This window comes from Cotesia typhae, unplaced genomic scaffold, assembly GCF_013202065.1.
Source record: "Cotesia typhae breed Kobodo isofemale line unplaced genomic scaffold, CoteBio_Ctyphae contig_119, whole genome shotgun sequence".
Taxonomy (NCBI): domain Eukaryota; kingdom Metazoa; phylum Arthropoda; class Insecta; order Hymenoptera; family Braconidae; genus Cotesia; species Cotesia typhae.
Window position 1 is genome coordinate 2,649,687 of NW_027423712.1, and position 22,221 is coordinate 2,671,907.

General features: G+C 29.9%; 2 protein-coding genes across 2 annotated transcripts in view; both read left to right on the forward strand.

The window, feature by feature from the left end:
- LOC141530006 (uncharacterized) overlaps positions 1–22,221 on the forward strand; it is a 167,378-nt gene that overhangs the window by 102,152 nt on the left and 43,005 nt on the right. Inside the window, exons 3-6 of the mRNA XM_074246839.1 lie at positions 10,159–10,283; positions 12,827–14,064; positions 18,082–18,176; positions 18,803–18,927. Coding sequence (XP_074102940.1) covers positions 10,214–10,283; positions 12,827–14,064; positions 18,082–18,176; positions 18,803–18,927 — 1,528 coding nt within the window. The 5' untranslated portion in view covers positions 10,159–10,213. The remainder of the gene's footprint in view (positions 1–10,158; positions 10,284–12,826; positions 14,065–18,081; positions 18,177–18,802; positions 18,928–22,221) is intronic.
- Positions 1,805–5,180, forward strand: LOC141530186 (uncharacterized). Its single transcript, XM_074247160.1, has 7 exons — positions 1,805–2,486; positions 2,573–2,813; positions 2,910–3,119; positions 3,416–3,945; positions 4,122–4,396; positions 4,549–4,717; positions 4,871–5,180. Exons 2-5 carry the CDS (start codon positions 2,573–2,575, stop codon positions 4,140–4,142), a joined length of 1,002 nt encoding a protein of 333 aa, XP_074103261.1. The 5' UTR covers positions 1,805–2,486; the 3' UTR covers positions 4,143–4,396; positions 4,549–4,717; positions 4,871–5,180.

Sequence of the window (22,221 nt, forward strand, 5' to 3'; positions counted from 1 at the left end):
TTTTAGTGACAGCTAAATCTCTGGACCATAAGATTCTGATACCAACATGAAGGAGTAAAAAATTTTTATAAACATCTTTAGACAGGATTTTTTTTAAAATAATAGGTCCAATGTACAACAATATAAACTGAAATTCAATTGATTTGAATTTTGCAATATCATCCAAAGATCTAGTGGTCCGCTGAAACTCCATAGGTATTTGTCGCTGTATTTTTATTAATAAACTAGATAATAAATCTTTTAATGTTTTACTTAGCTTCGCCGACTTCATATTTCCGTTTAACCAATACTCAAACAGTTTTTAAACACTCCTAGAAAAACTAAATGCATCGAGTCTAAAGGAAAATCGTGGATAAGATCTATCGGTGGATTTATATCCAGTAAAGGGGATCGTCTTTTATGATGATAAACGTTGCTTTGGTTTCGAAACGACTCGTCTGTTCTGGGCACACAATTTTCTGTATCTATTGGATAAATTGTTCATTTATTCACTCTCGTTCCTTGCACTTCACAGCGCTCGCATGCGTAATACCCACCATGACCTATAATACACTTCATAAAAGCACGTGCTGGTCTGTCACATATAAAAGCTTTTATGGATATTGTAAATATTCTATTATTTATCTGAAAGCCTGATTCTTGTAATTCATTCATTTCTGTCACAAATTTTTTTAAATAACTATTTACATTATTTGGCTTTTGATTACCACAGTACACAGCGATAGGAAAAGGTTTATAAACATCAGGATAATGAAATATTTTACACAGAATTGGCCAGAATTGTTTAGAACTGGATTTAAATAGAGGTAGTCCATCAGCATTTATTATTAATTGAATATCATCAACTTCATGTATATCAAGATTAATACATTTTGAAATATTATTTTTTATTCCAAAATATATGAATTCGCCGGGGTCACTTTCATCTAGTTTTTCAATTTCATAACAATTGGTTCCTGTACCTAAAAATGTTTTTGCACTTTTAGGCAAATCAGGGTAATTATATTTTTTGAGTATATTTAATAGCCCTTCTAATCTAGTATGTATAATAAGTGGATTCATTAGCGCCCACTGTCGAAGTTCTTCTATCGCGTCTAATTGATTATTTTCATTATCAATACATTCGTCTTCAGTATCATCATTAAACTCACCACTATCACTAAGATTTTCACTGAAATCTTCATTTATTACTGATGAATCTTCATCACCTGATGCATCACTCAATTCACTGCCGTTTGTTGCATAAATATTTGCATTTTGACCAGATTCATGATCACTGTTCTCATTATTTGAATTTACAAAGTCATGATGACTACCACTCTCATTTGAAATAGAAACTAATGGTTCACTCAAACCAGCTACTTCCTCATTGGACTTCATTCGAGCTTGACGATATTTTCTAACTCTTTGACGAGTGAGCTCACGAATTTTCCGTTGTTTTTTATTATCTGACATTTTTAGTGTCGTAAATTCTCACTAAATAATATTTTAATTAATATATTTATTATCATAAATAAAACTATTTACAAATATAAAAATTTTCAATGAACTTATATTATTTGAATCTAACATTTATTATTTTACGTAGCGGTATATATTTTTAATTTTATTTTGAATTAATATAGTTCATTTTTTTTTTTAAGTACGATTTAAATTAATATTTACTATAAGGGATACTTGAGTATATTATAATATATAATTATATAACAAAAAAAAACTGCCTTCAATTTCTATTAAATTACATGAATATAAACACAAGTATAGTATAAACAATGTGAAATGTATATGAAGCGATGCGTGACGTCACAATACGACTCATCGCATTTTGTGCAGTGTATCGCTTCATTAAAATTCGATGAATATAACTATTTAAGCGTCAGAAGTAAGAAATAAATCTGTGTGAAATAAAATTTCTGTTTAGAATCTGTTTATAGTAATTAGTATATTTAAGAATATATACCGCGTGAATAGTATGTTTTATCAAAAAATGTACCAAAATATGAATATCAATAAAACATAAACAACGAATAGTGAGTATATACAAGCGACCGCGGGTGGCGTCACTAAATAACATGTCTGAACTTGTATACAGTGTTGTTTGTTGAAAGAAGACCTAGATCAGTTTATCAATTTTGCGAGTGACAAAAGTTTTGTGTCATAGAGAATCATTTGTTGAATATTTAACTAATAATTATATTTTTTTTACATTGTGTAAAAATTATATGTCGATTAGTATATTAAAATATATAAATTATAAGTGAAATTTATAAGTTTAACAAAAAAACTGAATAACTTAAACAATTAGGTTAAGAATAATTAATATAATGTGTGTTAAATAAAAAAAAAGTGAATAAAGTACTATAAACTTATATCTAGATTATTATATTACTCAGTGTATTGTGTATAAAATACGAACTTGTGGATTAAATTAATTAGATAAAAATTTGTGTAGTGTTTAAAGCTTCGTTATTAAGTTTAATTACAAGGTTAGTCAGAAATCATTGAAAAAGTGTATTAAAATTTTTTGCTATTTCTTGAAATAATTTTATATTTCAATAATCCGTTTTTTCAGATGACTTACAAGTACGCGTTAGTTCTATTTGTAAATGATTCATCCAGTAAAGAAATAGATATAATACCAAGTTCTTGGTTAGATCATTATAAAGAATACGGTGGTACTGGATGTAAATATATGCCTGAATCATTGCTAAAAAATTCTAAATATTGCAAATTATTACAAACAATGGTGAAATATTGTGATGAGCCTGATCCGACGTGGCCAACGTTTCATGTTGAAATACGTGGCGTAGCAAGTAATGTATTGTTATTTGAATTATAGATTTATTAAAATTAATATCTTATTGTCATAATAACAAGAAAGTAATTACAATTACAATTAATGTTATCAGAAACAATGGAAGAGGCAGAAAAAAAATTACTACGATTAGAAAAAGAACCTTATGCTTTTTCTACTGATAACGAGCAGTCTGCTAAAGCAAAAGCTGCTGCGGTTGAAAAGACTTTCAAGTTAAAATCGTCATCAAAGGATAAATCAAAACTGGATAATATATTTAGCCAAGCAGCTTCAGAGTTAGCCAATGAACCCACTGAAATTCCAGGTAATATTTATTATTCAAAATGTAAACATTGTTGATTAATTTCTGATAAATTTTATACTGATAAAATTTTTTGACAAGGAATATTAATTAATATCAATTTATTTTCAATTGCTAATTTTTTTACAATTAATTAAGTTATGCTACTGTCATTTTATTTGTTCTATTTAAAATGTTATTTATTTTTAATTGCTAATTTTTTTACAATTAATTAAGTTATGCTGCTGTCATTTTATTTGTTCTATTTAAAATGTTATTTATCCCACTTTAAAAGTTATTAAAATTTTTTATCCCACTAGAATCGAAGAAATTTAAAAGTCCAAAAAATTGTAACCAAAAAAAAGTGAAGAAACCTATCCAAACGGACAGACTTTTTGTAAAACGTCTAAAAAAAAATAGTCTCAACTCATCATCTACATCAACATCATCATCGTCATCTTTATCACCACCGTCATCGTTATCTAAACGTTTTAAAAAAATAAATAATGAAACTAAGCAAAAACGGATCAATGACAGTAGCAACTACATTGATGGCTCAAAGAAAAGAAAAAGAATTAGTTCACCATCTACACCACTATCACCCTTATCAGCATCATCATTATCACCATCACAATCTCCATCAATTAAAGATAGAAAATTGAAAAAAATCAACCCAAGTTTGAGGAATTTAAATATGCGTGTGGAAAGACTACATGAAGACAATACATTAGCAATAATTGCTGATAATCCATCTCAATATCATCATCGTAATAAATCCGACTCAGAAGCTGAAATAAACATATTAGAGGCTAGATCGAGTTCATCATCAACAAAAATACAGTATCTAATGGTAACAAAAATAATTTTATTTTTTTTTCATTATGTTATCTATATTTATTACAATTATTATCTAAGGTTATAGCATGGATTTTATTCTGAAATCATGGAATCGATTCTTATATTTGTATTAGTGCAAGAATTTTGATATTTAAATCATTACAGTAATATATATTTTATTTTCAACAGATTTTTTGCTTGAGCGTATGAAAGAAAATTACAACAGTCTGTCAAAACAATTCGCAAATTTAAAAGGCCAGATCCAAAACATATCTGCTGACGTTACCCAAATTCTGTCTGAAATAAAAAAAAATAACAGTACTCTGCTGTTAGATTCCAGTCAAACAGACCCTGAAGGTGAAGGGAATCACGTGGTCCGAAAATTAGAATTTCCGCTATCAACAATCGAAGAGTTTGATAAATTCAATGAAAAATCAAAAGACGAAAAATACAAGAGTAAAATTGTATGTTTTTAATATACTATAATCTTATATATAAATATAAGAAAGATCTAATATAGTAACTCTGACAATGTTGAAGTTGTCATACTTGATAAAATGCACATCATTATAATTTTATAATCATACAAATAATTAAAATAAATTTTCTTTTCCAGAATAAACGTTTATACTTTTCTCTTGATGGAAAAATTACCATTACTCGTAATATGGGTAATATTATTCGCGCTTATATATCAAGAGACGTAGCACTGTCGTTTGTCGCAGTTAAATCAACTTCAAATAAAAAAGTTTTCAAAGATACGACTTTTCTCACTTGTATAAAAAGTAAGTAAATCATTATATAGTGCAGCATTACTTTCGTTGATAACTAATTAATTATTTCTTAATTGTATGCTATTTTTTTATACATGATTATTATTATTTTTTTATTATCACTTATTTCATTACGTACATAATTGATTTAAATTTTCATTTTAGCTGCAGTCAGACAGAAATTTCAAAATAATGAAGAAATTATTCCTGATAACAAGTTGCATCAAACATTATCTTCAGTATTGAATAATGCTAAAGATTGGGATGGTCACAGAGTTTCAAGAATAAAAAAACAAGCATCTAATGAAGATAAATAAAAAACATCGTTATTATCCTATTCATTTTTTTTTAATCATTTTTTTTTGTTGTGAAAAATATTCTACCAAAAAAATTAATAAGAATTAATTAGTTGGTTAAAAATATTTAATAAACATATTTAATATATAATTAATAATATTTATTTAATAATAACATAATAGTGTAATAATAAATATAATAATATATGAAATAACACATTTATAATATCAATTGATAAATTTGTTTTATCAAACAATTTTCTCGAAACCAAACACTCGTGTTTCTTAAAGGGACCGGACCGGGCATACCCGATTTGAATTAGCCAAGGTATATAACGCAGATGATTGATTTGGATCCGATTAGGAAAATCTCATCCAGATTCGATTAGGAATTCCGAATCGGGTCCTGATAAAATTTTCCTGATCGGGTCCAGATAAGGTTTTCCTGATCAGGTCCAGGCAAATCATCTGCGTTACATTCCTTATCTGGTCTAGATCGGGTATGCCCGGTCCGGTCCTTCTAAGGATCACGAAAAAATTTCTAGTCGGGAATCTCCCTTAAATAACAATGAATTAAAATCCAGAAGCAAAGTCTCAATCTGATCAATTACCGTCTTGGCAATTAAAACTTTAGACAAATCCAAGGATAGTTCGGTCGAGACAAACCACAAACGAGTGATGGTTAATATATTAGGCGCAAACGTGAATGTAGGTTTTATAATTCCGAGTTTAAACTACAAAGTCGATCAAGCGGAATGCTAACACCCTTGATGGATCTTAAACGTGAATGGTTGGAGTTTGCTCTCGTGTAAAAGTTTGCTGCTGTTTCTTCATCATGACGAATAAATTATGGCTATGCTCGAGAGGGTACTGGTGATGCCTAGTACATAATGCCATTGTTATATGTTATATGTTAGCTCTTATATGTATATTTGTATAGCTGCAGATGTAGATGTACGTAGACTATTTTATTAGTATTAGATATTCCAGTGCCCGTAACTTTGTCTTTAAACTCGACTGGGAGTTTTACCAAGCAGCAGGTTGATTATGCGGAGCCTTGTCAGGCTCATCGATCATTTCATTAGCAAACTTTTCCGCTGGGTAAAGACACGGACTCTGCTCTCTACTGTCTAATCGGCTAAAAGTACACTCCATATAATGCTAATTATTTAAAACTTTTTTTAAATTGGTTCAAATTGGTGTAATCAAATGATTAAGTTGAAGTAGCTAGAACAAAATATCGACTTTTGTTTTTTCGTTATTAATTCTTATCCTTATGAAGTTGGTAATTTTGAACAGATTTTTATAAAATAACTTGATGTTTTATCAATTTTTCTATTTCACGGTCACCTATTTTTTATTTTTTTATTTTTAATAGATAAAAAATAAAAATATCAAAAATTTATAATCATCATTATGATAGTTTGAGAAAATTAATTAGTTTTTAAAGCTTTTATTCTCAACAAAAATTTTGTTTCGAATAAAATCATACGTAACTTTTATATAGCCATTTCTTTGATTTTTACATATAATTTTTTTTGTGTGAATAAAAAATACTGAGGTAAATTCTATACGATACTAATTACATTAACAAAATCTCAACTTTCAATTTCACAATATCAAATTTCAATTTTTTTCGACACACTAAAATACATGCTTTCATCATTTCCGTCAGCAGCTGTAAAGTAGATAAATAAATAAATAATAAAATTAAAAATCCAACAGCTTATCCGTTTAATAATAATTAAACTCCGTACTTTTTAATTAAATTTGTTTCACTAGTACGAAGGAAATTTCTCCATAACAGTAATTAAAAAGTATTATCATAAAATGAACAATTTGTGTGAGTTTGTTAATTATGAGATCAAAAAGTTAAATAAAATAGACAACTATGCCCGTGCAATAAAATAATTGCATACATGGAGTGACACTGTGCGGTTAGATTTTAATACGGTCGAATGAATATGACGTACTGGATATGTTGGGATTCGAAAATTATCCATGACATAGTACGAAATCCTTTCCACTCTCTCACCCCGGTGTAATTTTGTTTTTTCTTTTATTTTTACCGCGCAGGGTCACTAGAAAAATCTGACGCTGCGATTTTTTACACTGCTATTTTATTGCATAAAAAAGTGACGTAGATCAACGGACGTGTTGGAGTTTTCACCTCGCCTACTAGCGGACGACAGCATAAAGCGCTATTTTAAAATTTGTTGCAGACTTTAATTCACGGTGAAATTTGTCAACGATTTCAATTGTTATTTAAAATCATTTTTTCTTTTTTCCCTTCATCGAAGCTTTCATTTTTGTTATTATATATTTATACACAAAATAAATGGTTGGTAAATTAAAAAATTTTTCGTCTTTAAAATTGTTTCTTTATTCAATTAATTATTTAATTTATAAACTTCAATTAATTAACAATCTTCGTTAACTGATAAACCGTTTAAAATTTTAAAGGAGATTTTTAGGAGTTTGTAAATTTATTTACCATTAAGTGGCGCTAATCTTTTATAGAAATTAACAATTTTTTGAATTATTTTGCGTTGAAGTAAATAAAATACAGTGAAAACTCTTAAAAGTTACCGTAGTTCTGTCTCAATTTCTCATAAAACGTTAACAAGAGCAAAAAAGACAACCTGGGTAACTTTTAAGAGCTCTCACTGTATATCTTGCAATGAGAAACTGAATTTAATTGAAGAAAACATTATTTTATATTGGGATAAAAAATATTGATTGAGAAATAATTTTACTTTATTTAATTATTGAAAAATTTTTAATCAAGAACAAATATACTTCAATCAAGATTTTGGTCGTCTTTCTTTAAATATTTTCAAGTCACTAATATTACATTTGAATTAAGATAGCCTTTTTTTTTGTCCATAAATATATTTTTTCTTTGATCATAGAGCCCGCATTAGTGAAATTAAAAAAAAAGTAAACTAAGAAACGAAATGTTCGGATGTTTTTTAATTCCGTAAAATAACCGAGTAATTGGAAGAAATAAATTTATCATTCACAAAGGTCCTAAAGATAAAAGACCAAAAAACACGAAGCAAAGGTTGTCGTCAAAGGATTAAGTTCTCACTTGTTTGCTGGAGTTGGAGTTTTGTAGCATGTGCTTGCCACTCTTACTACTATTCTTTATTCTTTTAGTTTTTTCTCGACACCGTTTTTAGCCCGATCTTTATACATATGTATTACTCCAGAGCGCTGATGCACCCGAGTAACCTCTTTTGCGTTTCTTTCATTTTCTCTTTTCGTGATTTCGCCGTGTCGTTACATTCTGAGCGATTGAAAAACTTTGCCAAGGACTCCCTCTGAAAAAACTATTAACTGCACACCTTTTTTCTTTCAGATATATATTTTCTCCTGACACTGAAATTGCGACATAATGGACCCAAATATAATCTGTTTTACCTAACCGTGAAGCCGTTTATTCTGAAGAATATTGAATAATAAAAAATTCATGTTTCAATTCCTTCAATGTAAAATGTATAACTGTCCGCGAATGTTACTCGATAAAGTGAATTAAAATTTGCCGAATTTCATCCATCGCTTGGTTATCGACTAACAAATTTTTAAGTTATTGATAATTTATCATGCTAAAGTTAACCTGTATTTTTTAAATTACAATTCGAATATATCTAGAATTTTCCTTATAAATAAATTTAAAAAAAAAAAAAAATAGCTAAGAATTTCATAAGACTATTTGTTAAGTGAAGCCAAAAAATAATTAACTTTGCATATTTTAATACTATAATTTCAATTACTCATCAATATTTCAATACTTATTTTTTAAATGTTCATAAAAAAAAAAAAGTATAACCCAAAAGAACACATGCCATAACAAATAGCAATAGTCAGTATTGATGAAAAAATTTATGATCTGTCAAAATAAATTGATTTATTAAACCCAATTAATTATTTATTAAATGTAAGGGACTGTTTTTTAATTTTTAAGGAAAAAAAGGGATTCATTAAAAGTTAACAAATATTTTTTAACAGTGAATACACGGGGAGAAAAATGTGGAAATCGTTCCTGTAATTTTGAAAAAATGTTTTCCTATACCATTTTAGGAGAGATTACTTAAATTATAAGAATTCTACCTATAATTTTTGGAAAATGTTTCTATAATTATGGAAATGGTTCCTATAATTTTAAGAACGTTAACTATATTTATAGCTGTAATATTATCGGCATGATTTCCATAATATATGGCTATGGTTCCCATGAATTATAGATGGGAAAGTTCCTATGAATTTCTCTCCATGTACATATAAAATTATTGATTCTGTTATAATTATTAAGTTTCGAATTAATTAAATTATTGAAAAAAATTAACAAAAAAAATCATTATTAACCTACACCAAGGAAGAAAATTTTTTATAATCCATCATTAAAATTCTTTATTATTTTTTTCATTTGTTATCTTTTTCTATTTTGTCTAAATAAATGTTTCTTAACTCTTGATAAAGCTTATTAAATTCCGCAGTGAGAACAGTCAAATAAAATGATCAAGAAAAAAATTTTTAGAGTTATAATTAATTTTGACAATATCTATTGTTTCATATATATCTTTCAAATTTCCATTAAATCCTTTTGACTTGGTGAATAGCTACGCAGATCATGATCCTATTTGAGAAAATGTGTAAATTTATCTAGTGTATGATGTAATGTAATATTTATTTAGCGGATAACAATAGCAGCATTATCTGGAAAGTAGTTCAATTTAACGGAAATGAGGTATATGCGATAATGACGATAGTTAAAGCGATAGGGATGAGGGTGCTGTGAGGATAAACGAGTAAGAAATACAAAAGCGATACTATACCATAAAGTGGTTTTCTCATACCGGCACAAAAGTTTTTCGCTTAACTACTGGTCTACTTTGTCTCTGGATCCTTTTGTATGCACTGAGGAAAACATTGTCCATAATCTCCCATGCAGACCTGCTATTAATTAATATCATATTGTAAATTTCATCCACGTATAGAGAAAGGGTATTTATCTCGCTTTGTTTTATGTTTACTCGGATTATACTCCTTTATATCTATATTCATTACGGCAACTGTTATTCTTATTATGATTATTATTATTATTATTATTGTTGCTGTGTTATTAATACTCGTCATTACTTATTCTGTTTGCAGGACGCAGTGATTAAGATGGCGGTAGGGTGAATAAGACTGAATTTAACTCGAGGAGATGCGGCTGCTGCACAAAACAATTGGTCTCTTCATTGCCATCCTCGGTGTCATGGTGATAGGGTCATCAGGTAATTAAAAAGATAAAGAAAAATTCATTAATTAAATTTAATTTGAGTTTATCTGAAACCTGAAATGAAAAAACGCAAAATTTAAATATTTGTTTGTTATAAAAAATTATTATAATTCAAAATTGATTAATTCACAGAAAAAAAAATGTTCTTAAATCAAGTATATATATTTTTAAAGAGCTTAATATTCTTGATTTGAGGAGAAAAATTCTTGATTTAAAAAAATTTTTCTTGATTTAAGGAAATTTTACTTGATTCAAGAATTTTGCGTGTTGATTCAAGACAATTATCCTCTTCAAAATTAAATTCTTGGTTCAAGAATTTTTCTCTTGAATCAAGTTAATTTTTTTTTCTGTGTTCATTCAAAATTTTTGTACATGAAAGAGATTAAATTAGCAAATTTTTTATTTTTAGATCACTATTAAGCTAACATAATTTGAGTACCAAAAATATAAAATTACCAAAAAAAATTATTTAAAAATTAAAAAATTGTTTTTTTTTTTTTTTTTTTTTAATACATATCAAATACGTTTTTAACCAAACAGAAATAGATTTTATTGTCACATAAAACAAAAAAAATTAGAGGATGAAAAGAAATCGAAATTAAATTCATCCTGTATTTACTCGATGCGAGAAAAACTTTTTAAAGCATAAGTGTAAACATTGAAGATACTTTCTTATTTGAAGTTCTCAACATAGCTTTCGTCCGTGTAACTTGAGAGTGTTCCCGTAGAATGGCACAAATTGCAATTTTTTTACCAAATCCAATGTGAAAAATTCAATTAACCGATATCTGGAATACCTCTAACAGTCTACTTGTTATTCTGCTCACTTTGGCTTTATCTAAAATCCTCAATTTAAAATAATTCGTTTCTTTACAAAAGTATGTAATGAAAATCCTGGTTCTAATAACTTTTTTCGTTCACGAAAATGACCATTGATTTTTTCACAGAAGCCCACTGTGTTAAATAACATATTTGCAGGTGAATCAAATAGAGTGGAATTATTGACTCAAGTGAGCTATTGATTTATTTCAATGCGTATAGTATAGACATAGACAGAGATAATAACTATGATCTGAGTGTCACGGAATTGGTTCTCGACGTAGATCCTCTGAAGCGTGTTGGAAGCAATATCACAAGGAATCTCTGGTAAACAAATTCCACAAAGACTCCTCTTTGACCGCACAATCTCTTAGCATCTCTCGACCCCAAGCCTGTTCATACCACAGTTTGCTCACAACTTTATTTTTGTAATATACAAATCACCCACTGGAAATGAATTTTCACAAAGGAGAGTCTGTAAATAACTCTCACATATCACGTCATATTATTTAAATTTGTTTTATTTTATTTTGTACAATTTTAATGGGAAATATTTTTTTTTTTTCAAAAGCTCTCTTTCAAAGTGACTCAATCCGGTGCAGTGTTACAATATGAATCAAATGTTAATAAATATGATATAAATATAATACATATAAATTTACAATGTTTTCTTTTTTTTTTTCGTTGTGTTTTGTATTTTAATCGGCATTTATTTACTTCGACGTTAAATTATATCTGGATTCACAATGGGTCAAGAGGTCTTTTATTCAAATTTAACTTCATTTATCGTGTTACAATTTATCAAGTACGTGAATCATATTGCAGTGAATATTGAAAATGTTTTCGGAAACAATAGAGTCTAAATTCATTTTCGCAAATTTTTGTTGAATCCGTATCATAAAACATGTTTTTATTGGATTGAGGTCAGCTGTTTCATTCCGAAACTCAATAATTTACATTTCTAAAATTTTTTCGAATTTTTTTGTGACCAAAAAAAATTTCAATTGTTTTAAAATTCAATTTAAATATAACACGTGTTTCTGAGGGTTTAAATGCATATGAAAGTAGTCAATATACGAATTTTTACGATGTAACATCGTAAACTTTATAATATAAAATTATGAAAGTGAAGATATTGATAGTCTGGTCCTGGATTACAACGTGACAGTTGTAATTTTTCCGATAATTTTTTTTCCGTATAGTTAACATTAAATTATAAAAATAAAATCTGTTAAAAATGTTCCTACAATCATTAAATCCAACTTGTTGTTGATACTTAACAACTCCACTAAAAAAGAATTCACCTAGGAATAAAACAATAAAGGTTTAAAAAAGATTTAAGAAATGGGCGGGGGTGGGGGGCTATTTGATTGAGCTGTCAACAACAGGGTCGAAGTTAGTTCATGTCTCAACAAAAAATATATCTCATTTTTTCTTGGCCAAGTATATGTATAGATATGTAGTTTTCCAATATATATATTTGAAAACGTGGTTCGCAAACAAAACAAGTCAAAAAAAAGGTATCTACATTAATCATTGTCCACATAGCACTTGGAATTCTCGATTTTTCATCAGAATGAACCAATTCTTTCTTCATCGTACGCGTTCGACTCAATCGAAGCGTAAGATTTACCTCCCACTGGGGGTATACAAAAACGTTAGCCTCCCGGTAAATCGATATAAAAAAGACGTTGAGCGTTTTTCTGATTACTGTTACAGAAACCGAGGACAGGAAATATCGCATCGTCGAGGACGTCAATCATCGAAATGAGGACAACATCCGCATCAGCGTCAACATCAGTACCACTAGTACCACCAACGATGGAAGTACTTCAATATCTCCAGAGTATCGTTGTAACCGATGCGTTGGAAAAGTTGAAATTGAGGTCACTCCACACCCGACTGAACTTCTCCAAAATGCGATAATAAAAATGGATAAAGTTGAACTTAATATGTTTTCCAATCGCAAATGGATAAACATCACCGCCACCACCAGAAACATTTCCGAAGCAGTTAAAATAGCGTCAACAACAGCAGACGTACTTACGAACACAGAAGAAATAATTACGCAGAAGCATAACTTTTTATCAGCATCGGTGGAAAACCAAAATTCACGAACCTTGATAAATTCCTCAGAAGTGGAACAAGACAACAAATACAGGGTGAAGCGAAGTGATGGGAGCTTCCTTGAGTTTTCAAGACCGGAAAACCTTACTCAAGTAATACCGGACACTAAATCCCGAGTTGATGAGTCGGTGGGAGAAGCTACGGACACATTGATTTCCGGTTCGCTTCTCGACGCCGAAACAATTCGAGATGTCGACGATCAGCTCAAGGATCCAAGTAAAAAGCTTACGAGCAGAGCGACTCGGAACCAATTAGATGATTCGGATGGACCGAATTTAACGAAAGCCACATCGACGCTTACGTCTACGGGAACAATCAAAGTGCTAAGTGCCAAACAGATATTGTCCGGCACTCTACACTCTGGAAACTCGGACCATTCAACCCACTCGAGAACCAACCGACTGGCAGAGTCTACTCTCGAGGCGCCATTGATCTTAGAGCCACAAGTACTGGGCGCAAGTATGTGGGTTTCGAAGAACGCTTCTCAAGACAACAGTCAGAGCTATGATCCTGATAATCCTTACTTGAAGAAAGACCATTCCAAGCCGTCTATCAACCTCGTTGACGGCAAGCCTAGCAAAGTTTTCTACGAAATCAAGCCCTCGCTCAACACGGCAATGGACGAGGATGATGCACCCAGAACTTGGGCGCCAGTTTTTACTACGACTAAGCGCAATTTTCTGGCGGGATTCAAGCTTCCTAGTATTCCTAGTTCTTTTGGGAAGTATGGTCCGTATTTTTTGGATGATGTTGATGGCAGAAATGTTACTGAGAGGATTGGCAGCACTGTTTTGCTGGATTGTCGCATTGGGCTGCTGGGAGACAAAAAGGTAACGATTTTAAAGATACTTTTTTGATGATGACTATCTAGTTATAAAGTACTAAGTGTTAATCGTTTGCTTTGCTTAGTTTTGTATACGAACAACTCTAAAATCGTAATCAAAAGTAAATTAAACTTGACAAATATTAAATTAGTCAACCAATAATAGAATTATTACGTTTTATTAACTTAAATAAAATTACAGAAGAAATTATTTGTGATGAACACTGATTACTTTCTTGACAAGTAAAATATTGAAAAAATATTTTAAACTTAAAACATTGTTGATGTTTATTGATTTTATAGTTTTTTGAGTTAGATATGTCTAAAAAAGGATTCTACATTTATTTTTATAGATATAGATTAAAAAAGATATATGTTTCGTTAATTTTTGTGACAGTTTATCCAAAATTTAAAATACTATTACAAAAAGCCATGAAAATGTTTACTTAGTTTTAGCTTGATGTTTAAAATAAATATTTCAAATTATTTATTATTTAAATTTTATCCCGTATTAAATTGAATACTATTGAATAAATTCTTCTTTCAGATAAATAATAAATAACTCATTAAATTTTCATTTTTAGTTTAAATAAGTGGCAATCGAAAAAGATGAATTTAGATCTTGTGATTTTCCAAACCGAAAAATGAAATTTTTAAAATATTTTCTATTATAAACTAAAACTTTATAAAAAAAATACGAATTTATTTTTTTTTAAGTTCAACGTATATTATTTGAGTAGTTTTTTCACTTAAGCATTTTAAAAATTTGATCTTCACAAACTTTGATACAGCAGTATGCAATGCGAGAAATTATTTTCTGTAATCACAAAAAAGAAAAAGTTTTTCTGTGACAACTTCATAGAATCCTTTTAGAAACTTTCCCGTTAATTTCCACCGAATAGTTGCCGTCTACTTATCAGATTGTATTACTGTATTCCGTTTGTTTCTCTCAGAGATTTTATCCAGGCGAGCGCTAGTTGATATTTCCGTGTTTTAGTGTCACCTGAAATATTGAATGAGTTTTCATTCTCTCATGTAAATATTTACATAAAGATATTGTCTGTTTGTTACTTAATGCTAAATTTTTTTATGAAGCTTCTCTGCCAGCTTTTTTAGCAAATGTATCATGCATATATTTATATTTATCTTTATAGTTTATGTATAAATTTTTTATATCTTTTTCTATTCGAGTCTCTGCAGCTTCTTAAGCCAATCCAAATCTGAACTTTTCCATCATTTGCAAGCACACCCGCACACTCACTAATGTCGAATGCACTTAGATAGAAGCATTATAGTGATAGTAGAAATAGAAGTAGTAGCAAAGAAGTACCAGAGGAAAGAGTAAGACGCTTTAAATTCTCGCGAGATTCGTATTTCGTAGAATACCAAATGCGAAACTGATAGAAGAAGGATGTGAGAGTCGAGACCAGGAAATGAAAACTAGTATTTTCCGGGTTCGGTCTATACGAGACGCGATCCATATATTTATATACACATGTATAGGTGGATGCGATATAGATATCTTGCATTCTAACATACTCTTATTGTAACTCTTTATACATTTCGTACCTCACTCGCATTCTCTATCCTCGCAAATAAAAGACATTTGCATCGAGACGTGCATGCACAAATTCACATCTAAATACATTGACTTTTTCCTGAAAAATTTATTATTTTTTTCACCGAGCGCATTATAATATACTGTATTAGTATTTTATTAGTTGCTGGATTCCATAAGCTAGTAATTTTTGTAAAAATTATCAAGATAAACAACAGCCTCTTTTTCGTGTGTAATTAATAAAAATAAATTAAGTTACACTAAAGAAAAAAACATCTTGATTTAAAGTTAACAATAATGTTTTATTCAAAATTTCACTTTTGCTTCGAGATATTCAATTCAAAAAATTAAATCTTGAAAATAAAACTCTTGACTAAAGATAAAAAGTTCTCCATTCAAGAGTTTTAATCTTGAACGAAGTACTTTACTATTCTAAAATAAGATAACCTACGTTTACCCAACAATTTCTTTCTTTTAGATTAAAATACCAAGTTACATGCATCAAAATATTACCAACTTGTTTCAAGAGTACTAACGACGCTCAAATTTCTTTGATTTTTTATGTGAAAAAAAAAAATTAGTCTTAAATATTTTTTAAAATGAGTTGAAGAAAAAAAAAAAGAACATAAATACTTGAAACAAGACAATATATTTTCGCAATTTTGTCAATTTTTCTATCAGCGCTACTTCATATAATTTATGATCTGAAACTCGTAAACCGTCGAATTGATTCGCGCAATGTTATAGCGCCCTAAAATGATATTAAAAAATTCACGTAAATACTGTACGCTCGACAGGGAGTCGGGAACGGTTTCGATTCGCGATTTACGGATCTATAGAATAGGATGTAAAGCATTTTTAACCGGTTCCCAGTTACAATCTGCAAGGCATTAAAAGACACTAAAACAGAAATAAAAAGAAAGTAGAAAAAATCGCTAGAACCAGCAGCGAGTTTTACATTTGGTTGTACATTTAAACTTGGAGCGAACAGTTATAGTGTACGCGTTCACGTTCATACATCTTTAATACCTGGGCTTGGGCATGAGAATTCCATGATTCCTCATCTCTATAAATCCGCAATCGCGTTGGAGTTTACGAGCCCAACTATGTATGTTTGTATATGTAGACATATATCCACTCAACTCAGCAATCTCGTCTCGGCAGTAAATAGTTTGTGTATGTCTATATTTATTTATATAAATGAAGCACGGGATTTTTAGATCGTTTGTTTTTATTGGCGCGTGTACTCGCCCCATAAATATTCCCCGACGAACGACCGTGCGAATCACCGGCTATCCGATTTCCACACTTAATGGATCGACCTTTGGATTTCTTATTTATATTTATATTTTATTTACTTCTCTCACTTTTCGAGGTCGTTTCGTGTAAGACAAATATCGGGTGTTGCTGTTATAAATTTTCTTCCCGTTTAATAATTTATCTGGAGCTGAATGACCAAAGGTGCGATAAAAAAAATGTGGATGTCAAGTATTAAATAACGGATAAATAGAAAAAATAAAAAACAAGTCGAAAGAAATTGATAAATTCACAGTTTATAAAAAAATTCATAAAATGAACAAATAAACAAACTGTAAACAGTTACCTACCCTAAAATTTCGATAGTAAATTATTATTCGATGCAAAAACATAGTCGTAAAAATATTTTTATCCCTCCAATCAAAATTATTATCACACTCATAAGTCTTTAAATAATCTCAAGTTACCTTTATTTTTTTGCAATCGATCTTCTATTTAAAAAACCAGTTTATAATTGGTAAAAACGCTAGACACAATTGAACAAAAATAATACGTCCAAGTTTAAAACCAACGTTTATCTTGGTAAGCCTCTTAAGACCTTGAGTTTATTCAAATTTCATCTTAACGGATTCATGAAATCCCGAAATAAACATAACCATTTTGAATTTTACAAATTTAATAACTCTTATCAATTTTTTCGATGTAAATTTATTAAAATCTTAAAAGACGAAATTTAAATTTCTATGGTCTTCAATTTTTTCGCCAATTGATTTTTAATATTCTTCAAATCACGACTACACTCTTGAATGCTTGAGCTATCTATCCTTTTCTATTGCATGGAATTGAACTTCGTTTTTATTGATTCGATTTTATGTATTGCATAGAAACATAAAGATGCTTCTCAAGTCTTTTGCCTTTTTTCCGGTAATAGAAATCATCGTAAAAGTCATGCATAGTATCTAAAAAAATTGCAGTGTTATACTTCTGATTAAAAAAAAAAAAAAAAAAAAAAAAATTGGAAATAAGTCAAAAACCTTTTGAATATAGCAATGCTCGGATTGTAATTATTTATCGATAGTACCATTAAAACCAAAGTATCAGAATATATGAGACAGAAAGGATGAAAAATAACGAATTTAATTGAAAATTGATAGGAAAGTAGTTTTGTTTAGTTCTTTTCTAACAACTTTTTGCTGCAATCTGTTCCAGGTGACCTGGTTGCAGCATGATAAAGATTCAATCCGGCTTCTAACCGTAGGCAATGTGCAGTACAGTGCAGATGAAAGGATCAGCTTGAAATTCCAGTAAGTGTATATAAATCTTTCCATTTTTAATTAAATTATTTTTTTTTTATATAAATTATAAAATAATTTAATATGTAAATTTATTTATTAAGATTGTAGTTTTTAAAAATTGGGTAAAAATTTACGAGTGGATTTCATGAGATGATTTAAACGATAACACTGAATTCCCCTCGATACGACTCTATCAAAAATGATTTTCGCAGATAATTTAAAATTCTCATGACTATACAACCAATCCCCTACGTTTTATTTAAATTCAATAAAAAATAAAATTTGAATTTTATCCTGAGTAAAATGAACGTAAAATATTTATAGTATCTATATTATTACGTAGAATATTTTATATAAGTTTATAGTTGAAATAATATAATATAAGATAATATAAGAATAAGAAGGGATATAATGTAGAGTATATATGTAATGTAAGAAGAGGGTAAATAATCCGGATTTAGTTGTCAGAGAGGCTAAATTGATGCTTGGATGGGTTGATACAAATGTACCAACCGGGGTTGATACCTTACAGCTATCGCATTGAGACAACTAAAGCCCTTGAATGCCTTCCAATACCCCATGCTGTATGCATTACGACCCATCATACTCAACGTTCATCCTTGGTGCGGTTTCAGATATCCGGACAACTGGAGATTACAGATCACATATGCAACACTTCGAGATAATGGACTCTACAAGTGTCAAGTTGAGATCGATCCAGCCCATTCTCTTGTCAAAAGATACAACGTTATTATTACAGGTTAGTTTAGCTTGATATTACATGTTTTCTATCAATATAAGCTTTCACCAAGTACAAATGATCTACCATTATATTTTTTATTTCTGCTGATAAAAAATTAAGATTTATTATTATTATTTAATACATTTTTTTAAAGCCGATCGCGTCTTAGATAGCTTAACAGGTAGAACCTTTGGCACGTAACCAAAAGATCCAGATTCGAGTCCTCGTCTGGGCCGTCCGAATTATTTTTTCAGTCAAATGTATCTTTAATGACAAATTTAGAAATTAATTGGGGCTAAATTGTTTATGTCCGGAGGGAAATACAGGTTAACAACATTACGAAAAATTAGAGAAAAAATTGTTGTATTAGACTGGATAGCCAATTAACTGAAAAATCTAAAAAATTATTATTATTTTCTTATTATCAAGCTTTTAGACGTTAAAAAAAGTTTCACGTTTCTTTGAGAGTTTCCATAAGCATATGACAAGTTGGAGATTACTAAGTGTAAATGAAAATTCTTAAGGATTTGTCAGAATTTTTGGGATTCATCCTGAAAACTTCTGCGTCAAAATAACAGCTCTTTGAAGGATCAACCCTAGATCCGCTAGTAAAGTAGTGAAAAAAAAAATAAAAAATAAAAACAAATCAAAGAAGGTTGACCCTTCCCAAAAACTTTCCGGGCTTCCGACTTGTAAGTTTAGTAGAGAGTTAAGTGATTTATCACAGCACTTTTTAAACTATCCTGAAGGTGATCGTATACCAACGATTTATTAGTCGATTCAATTACTTTAAATTAGTAGAATGAAATCATAAATTTCATAATATATAATTCAAATTTCACGTAAAAAGTAATCCGAGATATAGGATTTAAAGTTTATATTTGAAATAAGCATAATACTGCTTTGATCTCAATTAAAGGTTTACATTACTGTGAAGACCCTTGAAACTCAACAATAATAGAAAGAGGAAAATTGACCCTTAGGATTTATTTGTAAATCTCTACAAAGAAGCTTGCGAAATTTCTTTTATCATTCTACTAACGTGACCCTCTTTGTGGAAGTTTTTTCAAATAACCTTCCTTTTAGATATATTCAAAATTTGCGAAGAACTGAATATAATTTAGTCTTTCGATCCAATTTCTTGAACAGTACTTAAGGGGTTAGGGGTACTCAGAGGCCTGAAAAAATGATGATTTTCAATAATTTTTTTTTTTTGTAGTTAATTACTTTATTTGACAAAAATAAAAACATAGCTTTATTGGAACACGTTTCGATTTGACCACGAAAATTTCAAAAAAAAAAATTAATAATTCAAAAAGTTATCACTGTTTTTGTAAAGCCCGTTCCTCCCGAAGTCCTTTGCGGTGATCATCATAAGTCCTTGGAGATTCATCTAAAATCAATCGGATAAGAAAAATTAGTTTTATTAATAGATAATCTTGTGCCTGATCGAAGCTTTTTTTTTTTTCGAAATTAACAAAATGGCGGCTTCAGGAAATTTTTTTCTAGATTTTCGGGAAAAAATCAACAGTTCATTGTTAAAAAAATCGAAATTTTTGAAAAAAAAATCCTTCGATCAGGCACGAGTTTTTAATGTTTTTCAAAAGTACAATAAATTTTATTGAAATCTACCGAGCAGTTTTTAAGTTACAGTGATCACCAGTTCAGAAAACATAGTTTTGAGAAAAACGCATTTAAAGTTTTGCTATGGATTTATGTCAAATTATAAGAATTATTTAATAACTTACACTGAGTCATCTATTCCTGGACCATATAATAGCTCTTCAGCCGTCATAGCAGCTTCCAAAATATCGATTTGCTGGTGCCTACGTTGCAATCGACCTTCTCGGATGTTATCATTAGCGCGCTTATCTGCTACTTTCATACGTGCAGCATCCATTCTTTCTGCATACCGATGAGAATTAGGCCCACAATTAAGTCCTAGTGTATTCATCAAGACTAATAATGAATTTATACCCTCTATAAATATACACACAGCAACGTATGCAGTTATTTGTACGATAGTATAACTAGTATTTACCGTTTTTGGGCATATTTTCCATACTAGTTGGTTAAAGCTTTCATTATTATTCTGATTGAATCCACCTATACATCTTGAAAGTAAATTTTCATTACTAAGATCTTCGTATATAGGCTTGATAGCTTTTAAAACATCAGAAGGTAAGGGAGAATAATCGTGAGAATAGGTATCAAGCTCTCCTCTTGCTTCAGCGCGCTGGTAAGAGCACCAAGATTCTTCGCCTTTTGGACACATATCATGATTCGGTTTTTCATCACTCGAGCCGTAGTGATAAAAGGTTGCCATTATAGCAGATTTCATATTTTCAATAGAATCACAATGCCGGCGTATTGCTAAACCATAGTACACAGTTAGTTTGTCTATTACTTTTCCTGTGAGCTTACCTCGACCACCAAGACCTTTTTGGTTACTCTTCAGCGTACGTAATCGACTCCCCATCCGCTTTTGGACATGCCCTATACATTCCTTTTTATTTACAGTTGTATTTTTGTAAGGATCTGATTTTATAATTCCTGAATAGGTCTTGGAGTCACCATCACCAATATAGTTGGCATACTTAACTCCATATTTAGTTTCAGAATACGAAAACATTTCGACCATCGCATCCACCTCCATTTTCCCAGAAGACCCTTTATGATTAGCAGAACACACATCTTTATGCGATTGATACCATTCCTAGAACTCAACAGTATTTGGTTTTTTTTTCCAATACTCACATAGCTTACAATATGCACTTTTAATGTTTATGTCAAGAATTTTTCCAGTAAAATAGCCAATTATAGAAGAAACTCCAAATGACGATGTATATCCCCGTTGTTGCCAGGTTCCATCTCCCGATACAGTTAGATGATTTATATCTTCATTTTCAGTTGTTGGCATTGCTTGCTTTTCTTCATTCACAGCTTTCATCATGAAGGTTTCTGCGACGGTTTTACTACAATTCAAAATCTGTTTCAGTAAAATTGTATGCGTAGATTTATCTAAAAAAGACGGCATGTCCATCAGGCCGCAAAACTTGCACAATCCTTCGTATCCTATTCCTAGTATTCTCATTACAAAAATGAAACGTCTGTTTATTTCATAAGAATGCCCAACGAAAGAACAGGAAGGAATATATTCATTTCCACAGTTATTACATGCAACTACAATTTTGAATTCCAGCCCACGTGTACTTGCTGTTTGAAACACTACATTTCCATCACATTTTTTACATTTTATAAGAGCAGAAATTGCAGTGAATACCTGAATAAAATTTATTATTCGAAATTCAG

What these genes read in the sequence shown, in the direction of transcription:
- LOC141530186 (XM_074247160.1), top strand. Translation starts at nt 2,573, where the DNA reads ATGACTTACAAGTACGCGTTAGTTCTATTTGTAAATGATTCATCCAGT. An exon ending in TGAAATACGTGGCGTAGCAA is followed by an intron (nt 2,814 to 2,909) that starts GTAATGTATTGT and finishes TAATGTTATCAG; the next exon opens with AAACAATGGAAGAGGCAGAA. An exon ending in CAAAAATACAGTATCTAATG is followed by an intron (nt 3,946 to 4,121) that starts GTAACAAAAATA and finishes TATTTTCAACAG; the next exon opens with ATTTTTTGCTTGAGCGTATG.